The 16,140-nt window shown below is 70.1% G+C and overlaps 1 protein-coding gene across 1 annotated transcript in view; it reads right to left on the minus strand.

Moving 5' to 3' along the window:
• Positions 1-16,140, minus strand: part of Crocc2 (ciliary rootlet coiled-coil, rootletin family member 2) — a 71,768-nt gene that overhangs the window by 37,906 nt on the left and 17,722 nt on the right. Inside the window, 14 exon segments of the mRNA XM_048344316.1 lie at positions 712-905; positions 4,472-4,702; positions 4,908-5,054; positions 5,290-5,434; positions 5,652-5,834; positions 6,246-6,445; positions 6,713-6,919; positions 7,049-7,138; positions 7,211-7,336; positions 7,716-7,890; positions 10,091-10,194; positions 10,912-11,044; positions 11,768-11,874; positions 15,244-15,400. Coding sequence (XP_048200273.1) covers positions 712-905; positions 4,472-4,702; positions 4,908-5,054; positions 5,290-5,434; positions 5,652-5,834; positions 6,246-6,445; positions 6,713-6,919; positions 7,049-7,138; positions 7,211-7,336; positions 7,716-7,890; positions 10,091-10,194; positions 10,912-11,044; positions 11,768-11,874; positions 15,244-15,400 — 2,199 coding nt within the window.

The following is a 16,140-nucleotide window of genomic DNA, read 5'->3' on the forward strand; positions in this document are numbered from 1 at the left end:
GGGCCAGCCTGTCCCCATTGTCCTGTGGCGGGGACGCACGTACGCGGTGAGGAATCAACAGATCACACACACACACACACACACACACACACACACACACACACACAGGACACTCAGCAGTCAAGCACAATGCGCACCAACACACGGAAAGCAAAGGGCGCCACGGGCCCCCAGAGGCTCTATCGGCCCCTGACAGCAGGCCCTGCTGCTGCCCGTGTGTCCAGGTCAGAACCTCCGGAAGCCTTGCTCTCTGCCACCCTCCCTTCCCCGGTGAGCACCGCGTGTCACCTGCTACTAGTGAGTGCTCAGTACTCAGTACTCCTTCTCTCTGGAAGAGGGTGCTCTTCCCCATCAGGAACATAGAAAACCAACGTCCTTTCACGCTGGCCTTGAACTCTACCCCTCCTAGAAGCCCGCCTGGTCTTCCCGAGAGGACGTGGCCTCCGCCACTCTGCAGCCTGGGGATGGTGGCCCCAGGCTCTCCCCGGACAGGCACCTCTTTCAGATGACCCAGCCCCCCAGCAGCCCGCCCTCACAGCCACGCGCGCACAGACAGCGAGTGTACTCGTCCTGCCTTCCATCCCGCTTCTCCTGACCCCGGGCCCCGCCCCGGCCCCGGGCCCCGCCCCGCCCCCGGGCGCCTCGGGCTCTCTGGGCTGTGACAGTGGGAGGCGCCTGGCTGGCAGGGCCCCCCCTCCCCTCCCCGAGTACCTGAGGTCTGTGGCCTCTTCCGTCGCCAGCTGGCCTTGCCGCTCCAGGGCGCTCTGCCTGGCCAGGAGCTGGGCCTTCTCCTCAGTGAGGGTGTCCTTCTCTCCAAGAGCTTGCTGGAGAGCACCCATCTGGGCCTCCTGTGCCTGCAGCCTCTGTGCCAACTGCTCCTCCAGGGCTTGCTTCGTGCATGTGACCTGAGGGAAAGGGCACGGGGTAGCAGAGACACACAGAGAGAGAGACCACGCAGGGGGGGGGGAAGAGAGGCCACGGGAGGGGGGAGGGTCTCCAGAGAGAGAGGAGGGGTTCAGAAGAACAGGCTCCGCTTAGCATGCAGTCTGGAGGGAGGCCTCAGAAGCTCACACAGTATTTTACCACAGAGGGGGTCTCCCCAGGGGAGCCAACTGCCAGGCTCCATGGCAAGCCTCGCTGGGCTTAGGGCAGGGCCCCTGGCACAGAGGGGGCAGCACAAGGCACGGAGCAGGCTGCAGAAGGCACCCCAGACCTCCGCACAAGGCCCCACGCACCGCAGAGGCAGGGAGCTGGGATCCCAGGCGGGCAGGTTGAGCCTGCCATTGGGTGGCTCTTCTCTCCTCAAAGCCTTTGCTGATCTACAGTGTGGGCTGAGAAATAGAGAAGCCAGGGCATTCCAAGTTTCCATTTTCGTTCACAGAAAGGCTCTGTGTGTGTGTGCGAGTGTGTGTGTGTGTGTGTGTGTGTGTGTGTCGGGATGGAGGAGGATGGAGTGGGCAACGGGCCACCCTCACATAGACAGAATCCCAGAAGTAGAGCCGTGAGCACAAAAGATCAGGGACAGCGCGCGCAATGCCTGAGTTCAAGCCTCATGACTGACAACCCCCCCAAACCCCAAACCCCCACTCAAAAAGCACAAAACCCATGCTTGCTTCCACAGCACATACACTAAAACTGGAAGCGCAGCACCCCGCCCCCCCCACCCCCAGCGAGGCCTTTGGGCAGGGTTGGGGAGCCCGACAGTGGCAGGCGGCACCTCGGGGGGTGCAGTTATTACGATTCACCGGCCTAGGCTGGGAATGTGGCTTCGGGGGAGAGGGCCGGCCTGGCCTGCAGGAAGCCCTGGGCTCCATTCTTGCCTAGAAAGAAGCGGGAAGGGGCGCGGTGGCTCACGGGGTAGGGCGCTGGCCTTGGGCACAGAGAGGCTCAGGGACAGAGCCCAGGCCCCGAGTCCAAGCCCCAGGGCTGGCAGCAAAGGGAAAGATTATTGGATCTGAACGTCAACCTGTCACACACCAGCTGTACTGCAACCGAGGGAGGGGAAGGTGACCAGGGGAAGAAGTCTGCGCATGGACCCAGGCCAAGCGGGCCGCACACCAGGAAGGCCCGAGACCCAGCGGGATGGTTTTCCAAAGACCAAACCCACCTCGGATCCGCTCGCCCGCGGAGGCCGGCGCTGGGAACGAACCCCAGGACGCACGGCGGGATGGGGTCCAGAGCCCCCGGCCGGGCCCCGGGTCCTCCGCGGAGACGGGGACGAACCCCCGAGCCCGGGCGCCGGGGACAGGCCAGGTCTGAACCTCCCTGCACATCCGGGGCCCGGCCCGGCCCCCCAGGCAATGAGATCTGCCGTCGGTGGTCCGGAGGTTGGAAACGTCCCGCGCCTCCACCTCCCTCCCCGGCACAGCGAGGGGCGGGACAGGGTGAGAACGCTGCCCACGGCCCCGCCTCGCCTGTCCCACCCGCCTTCCCGCCCACAGACCACGCCCACGGCCCCGCCTCGCCCGGCCCCACCCGCCTTCCCGCCCAGGGCCCCGCCTCGCCCGGCCCCACCCGCCTTCCCGCCCACAGCCCCGCCTCACCTGCCCCACCCGCCTTCCCGCCCACAGACCACGCCCACGGCCCCGCCTCGCCCGGCCCCACCCGCCTTCCCGCCCACAGACCACGCCCACGGCCCCGCCTCACCTGCCCCACCCGCCTTCCCGCCCACAGACCACGCCCACGGCCCCGCCTCACCTGCCCCACCCGCCTTCCCGCCCACAGCCCCGCCTCACCTGCCCCACCTCGCCCGGCCCCACCCGCCTTCCCGACCACAAGACCACGCCCACGGCCCCCGCCTCGCCCGGCCCCACCCACCTTCCCGCCCACAGACCACGCCCACGGCCCCGCCTCACCTGCCCCACTCGCCTTCCCGCCCACAAGACCACGCCCACGGCCCCGCCTCGCCCGGCCCCACCCGCCTTCCCGCCCACAGCCCCGCCTCACCTGCCCCACCCGCCTTCCCGCCCACAAGACCACGCCCACGGCCCCTGCCTCGCCCGGCCCCACCCACCTTCCCGCCCACAGACCACGCCCACGGCCCCGCCTCACCTGCCCCACCCGCCTTCCCACCCACAAGACCACGCCCACGGCCCCGCCTCACCCGGCCCCACCCGCCTTCCCGCCCACAAGACCACGTCCACAGCCCCGCCTCGCCCGGCCCCACCCACCTTCCCGCCCACAAGACCACGCCCACAGCCCCGCCTCGCCCGGCCCCACCCGCCTTCCCGCCCACAGCCCCGCCTCACCTGCCCCACCCGCCTTCCCACCCACAGCCCCGCCTCACCTGCCCCACCCGCCTTCCCGCCCACAGACCACGCCCACGGCCCCGCCTCACCTGCCCCACCCGCCTTCCCACCACAAGACCACGCCCACAGCCCCGCCTCACCTGCCCCACCCGCCTTCCCGCCCACAGACCACGCCCACGGCCCCGCCTCACCTGCCCCACCCGCCTTCCCGCCCATAGACCACGCCCACGGCCCCGCCTCACATGGTCCCACCCACCTTTCCGCCCACAAGACCACGCCCACGGCCCCGCCTCACCTGCCCCACCCACCTTCCCGCCCACAGCCCCGCCTCACCTGCCCCACCTCGCCCGGCCCCACCCGCCTTCCCATCCACAGACCACGCCCACTTCCCCGCCTCACCTGCCCCACCCGCCTTCCCGACCACAAGACCACGCCCACGGCCCCGCCTCGCCCGGCCCCACCCACCTTCCCGCCCACAAGACCACGCCCATGGCCCCGCCTCACCTGCCCCACCCGCCTTCCCGCCCACAAGACCACGCCCACGGCCCCGCCTCACCTGCCCCACCCGCCTTCCCGCCCACAAGACCACGCCCACAGGCCCACCCACTGCTCCATCTCACCTTGCCCTACCCACCTCCCCACCCACAAGACAACGCCCACTGCCCCATCTTACCTGGCCCCCACCCACCTCCTCGCCTACAAGACCACGCCCATTGCTCCACCTCACCTGGCCCCACCCACCTCCCCACTCACTGTCCTGCCCACTGCCCCCACCTCACCTGGCCCCACCCACACCACCCCCTACAAGGCCACGCCCACTGCCCCCACCTCACCTGGCCCCACCCACACCACCCCCTACAAAGGCCACGCCCACTGCCCCCACCTCATCTGGCCCCACCCACTGCCCAGTCTTACCTGGCCCTACCCACCTCCTCACCCACACGACCCCTCCCACCTCCCCACCTCACCTGGCCCCACCCACACAACACCGCCCACACAACCCGCCTACTGTCCCCCTCCTCACCGGGCCCCACTCACAACACGGCGCACTACCCCGCCTCACCTGGCCCCACCCACTTCCCCGCCCACACCACCCGCCCACTGCCCCGCCTCACCTGGCCCCACCCACCTCCCCACTCACAGGACTCCGCCCTCTGCCCCGCCTCACCTGTCCCCATTCACACGACACCGCCCACAAGGCCCCGCCCACTGCCCCCGCTCACCTGGTCCACCTGCTGCTGCAGCTGGGCTCTCTCCAGCCTGAGCAGGGCCACTTGCTCCTCCAGTCGCTCCTGCCGCTGCTCCAGGTGCTCACAGGCCTCCTTGAGGCCGCTCCGCTCGGCCTCCGCTCGCGCCAGCTGCTGCTCCCTCCGCACCAGCTGCTCCCTGATGCCCACTTGCTCCTGCTCTGCCACCCTCTGCTGCTCCCGGAGCTGGTCCCGCTCCTGCTCCAGCTGCCGGCAGGTGGGAGGGTCTGTGTTCAGCCCCCTGGGCTCAGGGCTCCCCCCAGGCCTGCCGGGGCGCTGACCCTCAGACCCGGCCGGGGTCAGTGACCAGGCCTCGCCCTCCCTCACCCCCCACACCTGCTCTCGGAGAGAGTGGGCTCAGCCACAGGGTGGATGTGGGGTGTGGACAGCATCTCCAGGGCCCTTGCCTGACCTGGAGCGCCCGGTGGGTCAGGGCGCCTTTGTCCTGGGCCAGCCCCTCCATCAGGGCTGCCATGCTGGCCAGGGAGTCCCGCTGCTCCTGTCCCTCCGACTTCAGACGAGTCACCAGCAGCTCCAGGTCAGTGTTGCTGGACTCGGCCTGGGGGCCAGGGGGGGCAGCTGTCACCCCCGCCGGGGCTTCAGGGAGGAGGGCTTTTAGATTCCCCCGCCCGAACCAACGCTCCCGCTGGAAGGAGGGCGGGATCCCGTGAGGCAGGCGTGGCCAGCAAGGTGGAGAGCGTCTCGAGGCCGGTCCCCACCGGTCAGCGCTCTGGGGGTCCAGGCAGCCCGAGAGCAAAGGTTACGTTTGGTCGGGCACGGGGAGCAGGGCCTACCCGGGCGAGGGCACCTTGCAGGCTCTCCCTCTCCCTCTCCGCCAGGTCCCTCTGCAGCTGCGATGTGCTCAGAGCCTCCTGGGCCTTCGCCAGCTGCTTCCTCAGCCCCGAGGCCTTCTCCTCCAGCTGCTCCAGGTGCTCCTGGCTGAGGCCCAAGGCAGAGGCTGAGCGGGGAAGGAAGGCCACCGCCATGCCCTCCCTCCGAGCCCAGGGAGCCCGAGAGAAGCACGAAGCCCTGGCAAGGGCAAACCCGCCGGCATCTGGCTGATGGGGTGAGGAGCTGGACCCTACGTTGCTCCTGCTGCCCGGGTCTCCCGGCCGGAAGGGCCTGTGTGGGGGTACTGCCGCCCCCTTCGGCCCACCTGGCTTCCAGCGCGCGCTGGCTGCTCTGGCCCTGCTGCGCCAGCTCTGCTCTCTGCTCCTCCCGCAGCCGCAGGCCGCGCCGCAGCTCCGCATTTGCCGCCTCCAGGTTCTGCTTCTCTGCACTGCAGATGTCGGCCTTGGCGCTCAGCTCCTCCGCCGCCAGCTCCAGGGCCACCTTCTCCCTGAAACAGCAGCCGAGAGTAGGGCACAGGCGCCTTCCAGGAGGGCCCTGCGCCAGGAGAGGGGCCAGCACAGCGCCGGCAGGGCAGGGCAGAGGTGGCCTTCAGCGGCCACAGAGGGAATGGGGGACTTGGGGGGCTGGGGACCAGCCAGGAATGATGGCTGAGGGAGCTTGGGGGCCCCAGGGCAGGCAGAGCACCCCGGGAGAGGGCAGGGGGCCGAGCACACAGGATGAGGGTACCCCGGGCCTGCGTGCTGCTGGCCTGGAGCTGTGGCCTGGTGGCTCTTCTGCTGCCAGGTGTTCCAGAGGCCTGACGGTGAGGTTGGCTCTACCTGGCTTGGCACTGCCCCCTGCCCCCTGCCCCCTGCCCCCTGCCCCCCTCCCCCCGCCAGGCACTCCCGGCCGCCATCACCTTCTCAGGAGTTCGGCAGACGCCTGGCAGTGCCGAGCCTCCTGCCGCTGGGTCTCCAGCTGGCCTAGGAGCTCCTCCCGCTCGCGTGTCCTGTCCTGAAGCAGCCGCTGGGAGGCCCAGAGCTCCCTCTGGGCCTGGGACAGCTGCTCCCGGAGGCCGGCGGCTGCCATCTCGGAGGCCTCCAACTGCCGGCACAGCTCCTGCTCGGAAGGGCCTCCCGTGAGCCCCAGACCAGCCGGGGCTCCCTGATGCACCGGGTGGGCCCTCCCCCACCCCGAGGCTGCCAGGCTGGAGGGAGCCTCGGGGTGAGACCCGGAAGCCAGCCCTACGCCTACGTGGCGGACCGGCCCTGGACGGGGCTCCGTTAGCTGGGCATAGACGCGTGTGTGGCTCTGCCACCGGGCAGGGCCCGCGTGGGGCTCCGTCCCCGGCGGTTTTCATTTCACCAGCGAGCCGTGGTCACCTGCCTGTTCCCGCTGCTGCCGTCTCTCCATGGCTGTCTGCACAGCCCGCAGGGTGGGGTCCGGGCGGGCTGGAGAGTGGGCCCGGGGTGGGGACGCCCCTGGGTGGGGGGAGGAGGCTCGCGAGGGGCTCCTCCGCTGTCCCCACGCCTTCTCGCCCTCGGTGCTGCTGCTCCATGTTGGCTCCGAGTACCCGAGGTCCGCCTGGGCCACCTGGAGAGGGCGGAGGGACAGAGGGGAGAGACGTAGAGCCCCCGTGGTCCAGAACCTTTCAGGCCGTCGTTAGGGCCGTGTGGGCCGGGCCCCCGCGGGTCCAGAGGGACGCAGGGCGGGGGGCCGCACCTCTGCAACGCTGGCCAGGACGCGCCGTAGCGATGCGACCTCGTCCCTCAGGTCCTCCGCCGCCAGCTGAGCCCCCCCACGCCGCGATTCCTGCGGGAGGAGACCCTCAGCCAGGAGCACGGACGCTTCCCGCTGCCACCCCTTCCTCCCGGCCGCACAAACCAGCTTCTGGATGTCCATCTTGAGAGAGGCGATGGTCCCCTCCCTCTGCGTGTTCTGCTCCTTGAGCTCCTCCACCTGCAACGTCTGCTCGGAGAGCCTGGGGATTCGGGTGGGGGTGAGGAGGGCCTCGGGGGGCCGGGGCCCAGCTCTGTGGTCTGTGTCCCGAGCGCCTGCACCGCTAGGGTCACACTGAGCGGGTCTTGGTCCCCGGCCCGATCGCATGCCTCTCCCGCTAGGGGCCTTGAATGACCCCGGCTCTCTCAGGAGAGCACAGGCCCCAGGCTCAGCATTCAAGGGCCACGTCCCGACCCCGTGTAGCTCCGCAGCCCTGCGGCGGGGTGAAAATCGGGGCTGTACTCCACACCGGACAGATACAAGGACGCCTGGGAGCCTGCGGCTGGACGGGACAGCACTGGGTGCGCTTCCCTGTGGGAACTGGCTAGATACAGCCCAGGGCCCACCCTGGGGTTAGGGGGGGTTAGGCCCCTTCCCAGCCCCCCCCGACCCCCCCCCACCTGGCCCGCAGGTGCAGTGTCTCCCTGGCCTGCTCCCGCAGCCGCTGCTCCAGGCCAGAGGCTGTGCTGCTGGCTGCCAACCGCAGGTTGGCGTCAAGGTTCAGGCAGGCTGTGTGCAGGCGCCGGGCGGTCCTGGCGGTGTCTGCTCGCATGTCTGAGAGGCCCCTGGGAGACGAGGGCAGGCCCCTCGTGAGTGCTGGGAGTCAGGAGGCCCCAGCAGGGCAAGGAGAGGGAAGGCCAGGTCATCTCCAGAGAGGCCACCTCGGTGTGGTGTTGATGCTGTCACCGGTGACGGTGGCAGGGCAGGGAGGGCTGAGCGGGGTCTGGGCCAGGCCGGGCCGGGCACGGTCGTCCTGTGCAGGACATTGGCCTTCCTTGACAGTCAACAGGGAGTCATGGACCTCGTGGGCCAGCGGCCATGCCCAGGGCAGAGTGAAACAAGGCACTGGGCAAGGCCCAAGCTCCATGCCAGCTGAGCGCCCACTCTCTCATGCACGTTCAAATGCTGCACCCACGCCCCACATTCCTCTCCCACTCTTTGTCTGTTGGTCCTCCTCCACTGGACACCTTCCGATGGGTCAGCCCAGCCCAGGCAAACCCAGCCCAGACAGCCCAAGACAGACAGCCCCAGCCAAGACAGACCCAGCCAGCCAGCCCCAGCCCAGCCAGCCTCAGCCCAGCCAGCCTCAGCCAGACAGCCCCAGCCAGACAGCCCCAGCCCAGCCAGACCCAACGCAGACAGCCCCAGCCAGACAGCCCCAGCCCATCCTGACCCAGCCCAGACAGACCCAGACAGACAGCCCCAGCCCAGCCAGATCCAGCCAGACAGACCCAGCCAGACAGCCCCAGCCCAGACAGCCCCAGACAGACAGACCCAGCCACACAGCCCCAGCCACACAGCCCCAGCCCAGGCAGCCCCAGACAGACAGCCCCAGACAGACAGACCCAGCCCAGACAGCCCCAGCCCAGGCAGCCCCAGACAGACAGCCCCAGCCCAGACAGCCCCAGCCCAGGCAGCCCCAGCCCAGGCAGCCCCAGCCCAGACAGACCCAGCCCAGACAGACCCAGCCCAGACAGACCCAGACAGACAGACCCGGCCCAGGCAGCCCCAGACAGACAGACCCGGCCCAGACAGACCCGGCCCAGACAGACCCGGCCCAGACAGACCCAGCCAGACAGCCCCAGCCCAGACAGCCCCAGCCCAGGCAATCCCAGCCCAGACAGACCCAGACAGACATACCCAGCCCAGGCAGCCCCAGCCCAGGCAGACCCAGCCCAGACAGACCCAGACAGACATACCCAGCCCAGGCAGCCCCAGCCCAGGCAATCCCAGCCCAGGCAGCCCCAGCCCAGACAGACCCAACCAGACAGCCCCAGCCCAAACAGACCCAGCCAGAAAGACCCAGCCCAGCCAGACCCAGACAGACAGACCCAGACAGACAGACCCAGTCCAGACAGCCCCAGACAGCCCCAGCCCAGCCAGACAGCCCCAGCCCAGCCAGACAGCCCCAGCCCAGCCAGACCCAGCCCAGCCAGACCCAGCCCAGACAGACCCAGTCCAGACAGCCCCAGACAGCCCCAGCCCAGCCAGACAGCCCCAGCCCAGACAGACCCGGCCCAGACAGACCCGGCCCAGACAGCCCCGGCCCAGGCAATCCCGGCCCAGGCAGCCCCGGCCCAGGCAGCCCCGGCCCAGGCAGCCCCGGCCCAGGCAGCCCCGGCCCAGACAGCCCCGGCCCAGACAGACCCAGCCCAGACAGACCCAGCCAGACAGCCCCAGCCCAGACAGCCCCAGACAGACAGCCCCAGCCCAGCCAGCCCTAGCCCAGGCAGACCCAGCCCAGACAGACCCAGCCCAGGCAGCCCCAGACAGACAGACCCAGCCCAGACAGACCCAGCCCAGACAGCCCCAGCCCAGACAGACCCAGCGCATGCAGCCCCAGCCAGACAGCCCCAGCCAAGACAGCCCCAGCCCAGACAGCCCCAGCCCAGACAGCCCCAGCCCAGACAGACCCAGACAGACAGCCCCAGCCCAGACAGCCCCAGCCCAGACAGCCCCAGCCCAGACAGACCCAGACAGACAGCCCCAGCCCAGACAGACCCAGCCCAGACAGACCCAGCCCAGACAGACCCAGCGCATGCAGCCCCAGCCAGACAGCCCCAGCCCAGCCAGCCCCAGCCCAGCCAGACCCAGCCCAGACAGACCCAGCCCAGACAGACCCAGACAGACAGCCCCAGCCCAGGCAGCCCCAGCCCAGGCCTGCACCTTCCCACAGGTCAGCCCCAGCGCAGACAGACCCAGGGCTGCCCCTTGTGGACGATCCTTGCCCAAGGCGCAGGTGGCCTCAGGTGGCACTGTACTCACCTCTCAGTGACGGCCCGCAGCTCAGCCAGGTGTGTGCGGACGGCTGTCGCCTGTCTCCACAGCAGGAGGAAGGCCCTGGGCTCCTTGGGGCCCATCTGATGAGTCTGAACACGAGACACCGTGTTCACGTTTAGGCCAGCGTTACCCCCACCCCAGCTATCCCAGGTGCCAGGGGCTGAGTCAGTTCCACGAGGCTGGAGGGGAGTGTGCACACAGCGACACGGTTACGCACTCACAGAGCACACGTACCACGCTCGGGCATGACAAGCATGCACACTTACATGCACACCCCTCCCGACGGCTTTGGAGCCCAGGTTAGGCGGCTGGCAGCCTGAGCGCACACAGCTTGGGTGTTCTTTGAAATGCTCACGGTGAAAATCTGCCAGAGTGCAGCCCCACCAGCCTTGGAGCCCCCAGGCCCCCAGAAGAGGCAAATGAAAACCCTTTCTGGAAATAGTGTGTCAGTCTCGGGTTTCAAAGATGTTTGTTCGCTCAGTCGAACAATTAAAAAAAAGAACACCACCCAGTCACCAGGGCACAAGGCACCCCGAGGAGGCGCTGGCAGAAACAATGGCGTCCAACCTCGGACACGCAGCCCCTCCGGAGATGAAAACACCGCCCGCGGCCTTGAGCCCAGCGGGCCCCGGTGCCCCCCTGCAGCTTGACCCCCAGCGCCGGAGCCGGGCCAGGCCGCGCCCCACGACGGCCGCCACGAGGCCGTCTCCCCCTCCCCGGCTCCTGCTGCCCACCCTCCACCCGCCCCAGGCCCCCACGCCGGCGGCCCCCCCCGACGAGCCAAGGCGGGGTGGGGGGGGAGGCACCTCGGTCTGGGCCGCTCTCCGCTCCGGGCTGCCGCGCGTCCCGGCCAGCTCCCGCGTCAGCGCGTCGTGGGCCCTCCGCAGGTGCTCCAGCTGCGCGCGCAGCAGGGCGTTCACCTGGGAGAGGCCCCGGCTCCTGGGGACGGAACGGCAGCCGCCTGGGGTCGGTCGCGGCTTTCCCCGAGGCCCCCAAGCCAGGAGCTCGGAGCCCCCCGGCCCCGATCGAGCGCGCGGCCCCGGCTCTGCCCTGAGTGCGGGGATCACGTGCCCTGGGTCTCACGGGGAACGTGGGGGCGGGGCCTGGAGGAGGAGGGAGGGGAGCACCGTGCTGAGAGCCCTAGGGCCTGGAGGAGGAGGGAGGGGAGCACCATGCTGAGTGCCCCTCCGGGCCTGGAGGAGGAGGGAGGGGAGCACTATGCTGAGTGCCCTAGGGCCTGGAGGAGGAGGGAGGGGAGCACCGTGCTGAGTGCCCTCCGGGCCTGGAGGAGGAGGGAGGGGAGCACCGTGATGAGTGCCCTCTGGGCCTGGAGGAGGAGGGAGGGGAGCACTGGAGGAGGAGGGAGGGTGATCTGCCACCAGGCTGAGCAGCACTCTAGAGAAACCCGAGTTGGCTGTTCCCACCGTTCTCCCTTGGCCCTGGCCCTGGGCTCAAACTGGGGGGACGTCCCGTCTCAAGAAGAAGGAGGGCAGCCTGGCCCTGGTGTTGGCTCCCCTCTCCCCCAGACCCTCCTGCACGAACCCCCTCGGGGAAATGAAACCCGGAACCCCTGCGAGACCGCTGGGCAGCAGCTCAGAGCGGGGGGGGCGGGGGGCTGCCGCCTCTAGGGCGGGGGCCACGGCAGCCGCCCACGGGCCTCACCTCTGCTCCGAGGCCTCCAGGCGGTCCAGGGCCTCCTCCAGGTCCATGCTGTGCTCCAGCTCGGATCTCCGCAGCCGGGCCTCGGTGCTCTGCAGGCGGGCCTGCATCTGGAGGAGAGCGGCCGCGCCCTGGTCTCAGGCCCTCCGGGGTGGGCGTCCACGGCACAGAGCCCAACCTGGGCAGGGCCAGGACAGAGGGCTTCCCAGGCCCACCCCGGGACGGGGACAGGGCTGAGCCAGAGAGCCGCTGTCCATAGCCTGCCCTGTGCAAAGTAGCCATGGCCACAGAGGGGGGACGGGGGGGGCTTCACGGCCTGCAGGAGGGGGGACGGGGGCTTCACGGCCTGCAGAGGGGGGACAGGGGGCTTCACGGCCTACAGGAGGGGGGACGGGGGGCTTCACGGCCTACAGGAGGGGGGATGGGGGGCTTCACGGCCTACAGGGGGGACGGGGGGCTTCACGGCCTACAGGAGGGGGGCGGGGGCTTCACGGCCTACAGGAGGGAGGACGGGAGACATCAGGACCTGCAGAGGGGGGACGGGAGGCTTCACGGGCTACAGGAGGGGGACGGGAGGCTTCACGGGCTACAGGAGGGGGATGGGAGGCTTCATGTATTGGGTCTGGGCCCAGTAATGGCAATGTGCCCACTGGATTGAAGGAGCCTCAGTTTCCTCCTCTGTCCTGGCTCATCAGGGCTCTGAAGTGGGCATGGACAAGGCCAGGACACTCATGGGGTCACCCCTGCCCTGCCCCTCTTCCACTCCCGTTGCTGCCCAGAAGCACTGACACCTCGATGTGGCCTGCACAGGAAGGAGGCTCTGCCTAGCATGGCTCGGTCCCACGGCCTGCTCACAGACGCCACAGAAGAAACCTTCGCTGCAGCTCCCCCAGGAAGTGCTTAGTGAGTCACAGACCCAGACCCCAATTGGTCCTGTCCTTCCAAGCCTGACCCCACCGTCCTGTCCCCCAGAGTCTCACCCCCAACATCCTGTCCCCCAGGGTCTGACCCCCAACATCCCGTCCCCCAGAGCCTGACCCCCACCATGCCATCCCCCAGAGCCTGACCCTCACCGTCCCACCCCCCCCAGAGCCTGACCCCCACCATCCCACCCCAGAGCCTGACCCCCACCATGCCATCCCCCAGAGCCTGACCCCCACTGTCATGTCCCCCAGAGCCTGACCCCCACTGTCCTGTCCCCCAGAGCCTGACCCCCAACATCCTGTCCCCCAGAGTCTCACCCCCAACATCCTGTCCCCCAGAGTCTCACCCCCACCGTCCTGTCCCCCAGAGCCTGACCCCCAACATCCTGTTCCCCAGAGCCTGACCCCCAACATCCTGTTCCCCAGAGCCTGACCCCCACCATCCTGTCCCCCAGAGCTTGACCCCCAACATCCTGTCCCCCAGAGTCTCACCCCCACCGTCCTGTCCCCCAGAGCTTGACCCCCACCGTCCTGTCCCCCAGAGCCTGACCCCCACCGTCCTGTCCCCCAGAGCTTGACCCCCACCGTCCTGTCCCCCAGAGCCTGACCTCCACCGTCCTGTCCCCCAGAGCCTGACCCCCACCGTCCTGTCCCCCAGAGCCTGACCTCCACCGTCCTGTCCCCCAGAGCCTGACCCCCACCGTCCTGTCCCCCAGAGCCTGACCCCCAACGTCCTGTCCCCCAGAGCCTGACCCCCACCGCCCCGTCCCCCAGAGCCTGACCCCCACCGTCCCGTCCCCCAGAGCCTGACCCCCACTGTCCTGTCCCCCAGAGCCTGACTCACATTGTCCCCCAGAGCCTGACCCCCACCGTCCCATCCCCCCAGAACCTGACCCCCACCGTCCCGTCCTCCAGAGCCTGACCCCCACCGTCCTGACCCCAGAGCCTGACCCCCACCGCCCCGTCCCCCAGAGCCTGACCCCCACTGTCCTGTCCCCCAGAGCCTGACTCACATTGTCCCCCAGAGCCTGACCCCCACCGTCCCACCCCCCCAGAACCTGACCCCCACCGTCCCGTCCCCCAGAGCCTGACCCCCACCGCCCCGTCCTCCAGAGCCTGACCCCCACCGCCCTGTCCCCCAGAGCCTGACCCCCACCGCCCCGTCCCCCAGAGCCTGACCCCCACCGTCCCACCACCCAGAGCCTGACCCCCACCATCCCGTCCCCCAGAGCCTGACCCCCACCGCCCCGTCCCCCAGAGCCTGACCCCCACCGCCCCGTCCTCCAGAGCCTGACCCCACCGCCCTGTCCCCCAGAGCCTGACCCCCACCGCCCCGTCCCCCAGAGCCTGACCCCCACCACCCTGTCCCCCAGAGCCTGACCCCCACCGTCCCACCACCCAGAGCCTGACCCCCACCATCCCGTCCCCCAGAGCCTGACCCCCACCGCCCCGTCCTCCAGAGCCTGACCCCACCGCCCTGTCCCCCAGAGCCTGACCCCCACCGCCCCGTCCCCCAGAGCCTGACCCCCACCGTCCCACCACCCAGAGCCTGACCCCCACCACCCCGTCCCCCAGAGCCTGACCCCCACCGTCCCACCACCCAGAGCCTGACCCCCACCGCCCCGTCCCCCAGAGCCTGACCCCCACCACCCCGTCCCCCAGAGCCTGACCCCCACCGCCCCGTCCCCCAGAGCCTGACCCCCACCGTCCCACCACCCAGAGCCTGACCCCCACCACCCCGTCCCCCAGAGCCTGACCCCCACCGCCCCGTCCCCCAGAGCCTGACCCCCACCACCCCGTCCCCCAGAGCCTGACCCCCACCGTCCCACCACCCAGAGCCTGACCCCCACCGTCCCGTCCCCCAGAGCCTGACCCCCACCGTCCCGTCCCCCAGAGCCTGACCCCCACCGCCCCGTCCCCCAGAGCCTGACCCCCACCGTCCCGTCCCCCAGAGCCTGACCCCCACCGTCCCGTCCCCCAGAGCCTGACCCCCACCGCCCCGTCCCCCAGAGCCTGACCCCCACCGCCCCGTCCCCCAGAGCCTGACCCCCACCGTCCCGTCCCCCAGAGCCTGACCCCCACCGTCCTGTCCCCCAGAGCCTGACCCCCACCGCCCCGTCCCCCAGAGCCTGACCTCCACCGTCCCACCACCCAGAGCCTGACCCCCACCGTCCCGTCCCCCAGAGCCTGGGAGGTCTGTCCAGCCAGTGGGGGTGCCGGTCCAGACCTGGTTCGTTTCCCTGCAGGCAGGGCCCTGGCCCCTCGCCCAGTGGCATCTCTCCTCAGGAGCTGGCTGCAGGCTGTAGCTGGTCAGGCACTGGGACCAGGGGTTAGGGCAGAGCAGACCCCCCCCCCAGGGGGCCCGGGGAGGGTGAGCCTTGTACTTGACGGGAAACCGGGCTGCTTTGCCTGTTCACCTCTGGCCTCGGTTTGCCCGTCTGCGGCCCAGGGTGGGCTGTGGCTGACAGGCATGGCGCGGGGTCCAGGGCTCGCGGATGGCCCACAGGTGTGGCAGAGGGCGGGGCCTCGTCCCGGCTCGCCAGGCCGCACACTCACCCGCTCGCTGACCCGGTGGTACCTGCTGACCAGCTCCTGCCGCTCCGCGCCCGCCTGGGCCAGCAGGGCCTCCAGCCGGGCCAGCTCCTTCTGCAGGAGCTCGCCCTCCTCCGCAGCCGGGCCGGCGGGCGCCGCTGGCTCCCGGAGCCCTGCAAGCACGGCACCCGTCAGCCCAGGCGTGGACGTCCCCGCACAGAGGGGGCTCTGGCGCCGGGCCTCTCCTGGCTCCTGGCATCTTGCCACCTCCCTTTCCGCCGCCCACACCCCTCACCCACGCTGAGACCCAGGCCCAGGCCAGGCCTAGCCAGGGAGAGGTGTGCACCAGCAGCACATCCTGACCGGGGTGGGGTGACACCCACGGCCCGCGGGGGGGGGAGGGGAGCAGAGCAGGTCCTGGGAAGAAGCCGCTCTTCTGAATAGCGTCCAGTGGAGGCACAGCGGCTGCCGGGCCTAGAGAAGCGGCTGGCAGGATCCAGGTAGCAGGAGTCAGCCCCGGGTGGGACGGGGCGGGCTGGCTGCCATCACTGGACGCTGTTCCTTGGTGGCAGTGTGACAACCCTGAGTGGCATGCAGGGGGCCAGGTGAGGGTCAAGGGTGTGCTGGCTCTGACAGGCTAGGGAGGTGGGGGAGCTGGGGAGGTGGGGGAGCTGGGGAGGTGGGAGCAGCTGGGGAGGTGAGGGAGCTGGGGAGGTGGGGGAGCTGGGGAGGTGGGGGAGCTGGGGAGGTGGGGGAGCTGGGGAGGTGGGGGAGCTGGGGAGGTGGGGAGCTGGGGAGGTGGGGGAGCTGGGGAGGTGGTGGGGGAGCTGGGGAGGTGGGGGAGCTGGGGAGGTGGGGGACCTGGGGAGGTGGTGGGGGAGCTGGGGAGCTGGGGAGGTGGGGGGAGCTGGGGAGGTGAGG

This window comes from Perognathus longimembris, chromosome 4, assembly GCF_023159225.1.
Source record: "Perognathus longimembris pacificus isolate PPM17 chromosome 4, ASM2315922v1, whole genome shotgun sequence".
Lineage (NCBI taxonomy): Eukaryota > Metazoa > Chordata > Mammalia > Rodentia > Heteromyidae > Perognathus > Perognathus longimembris.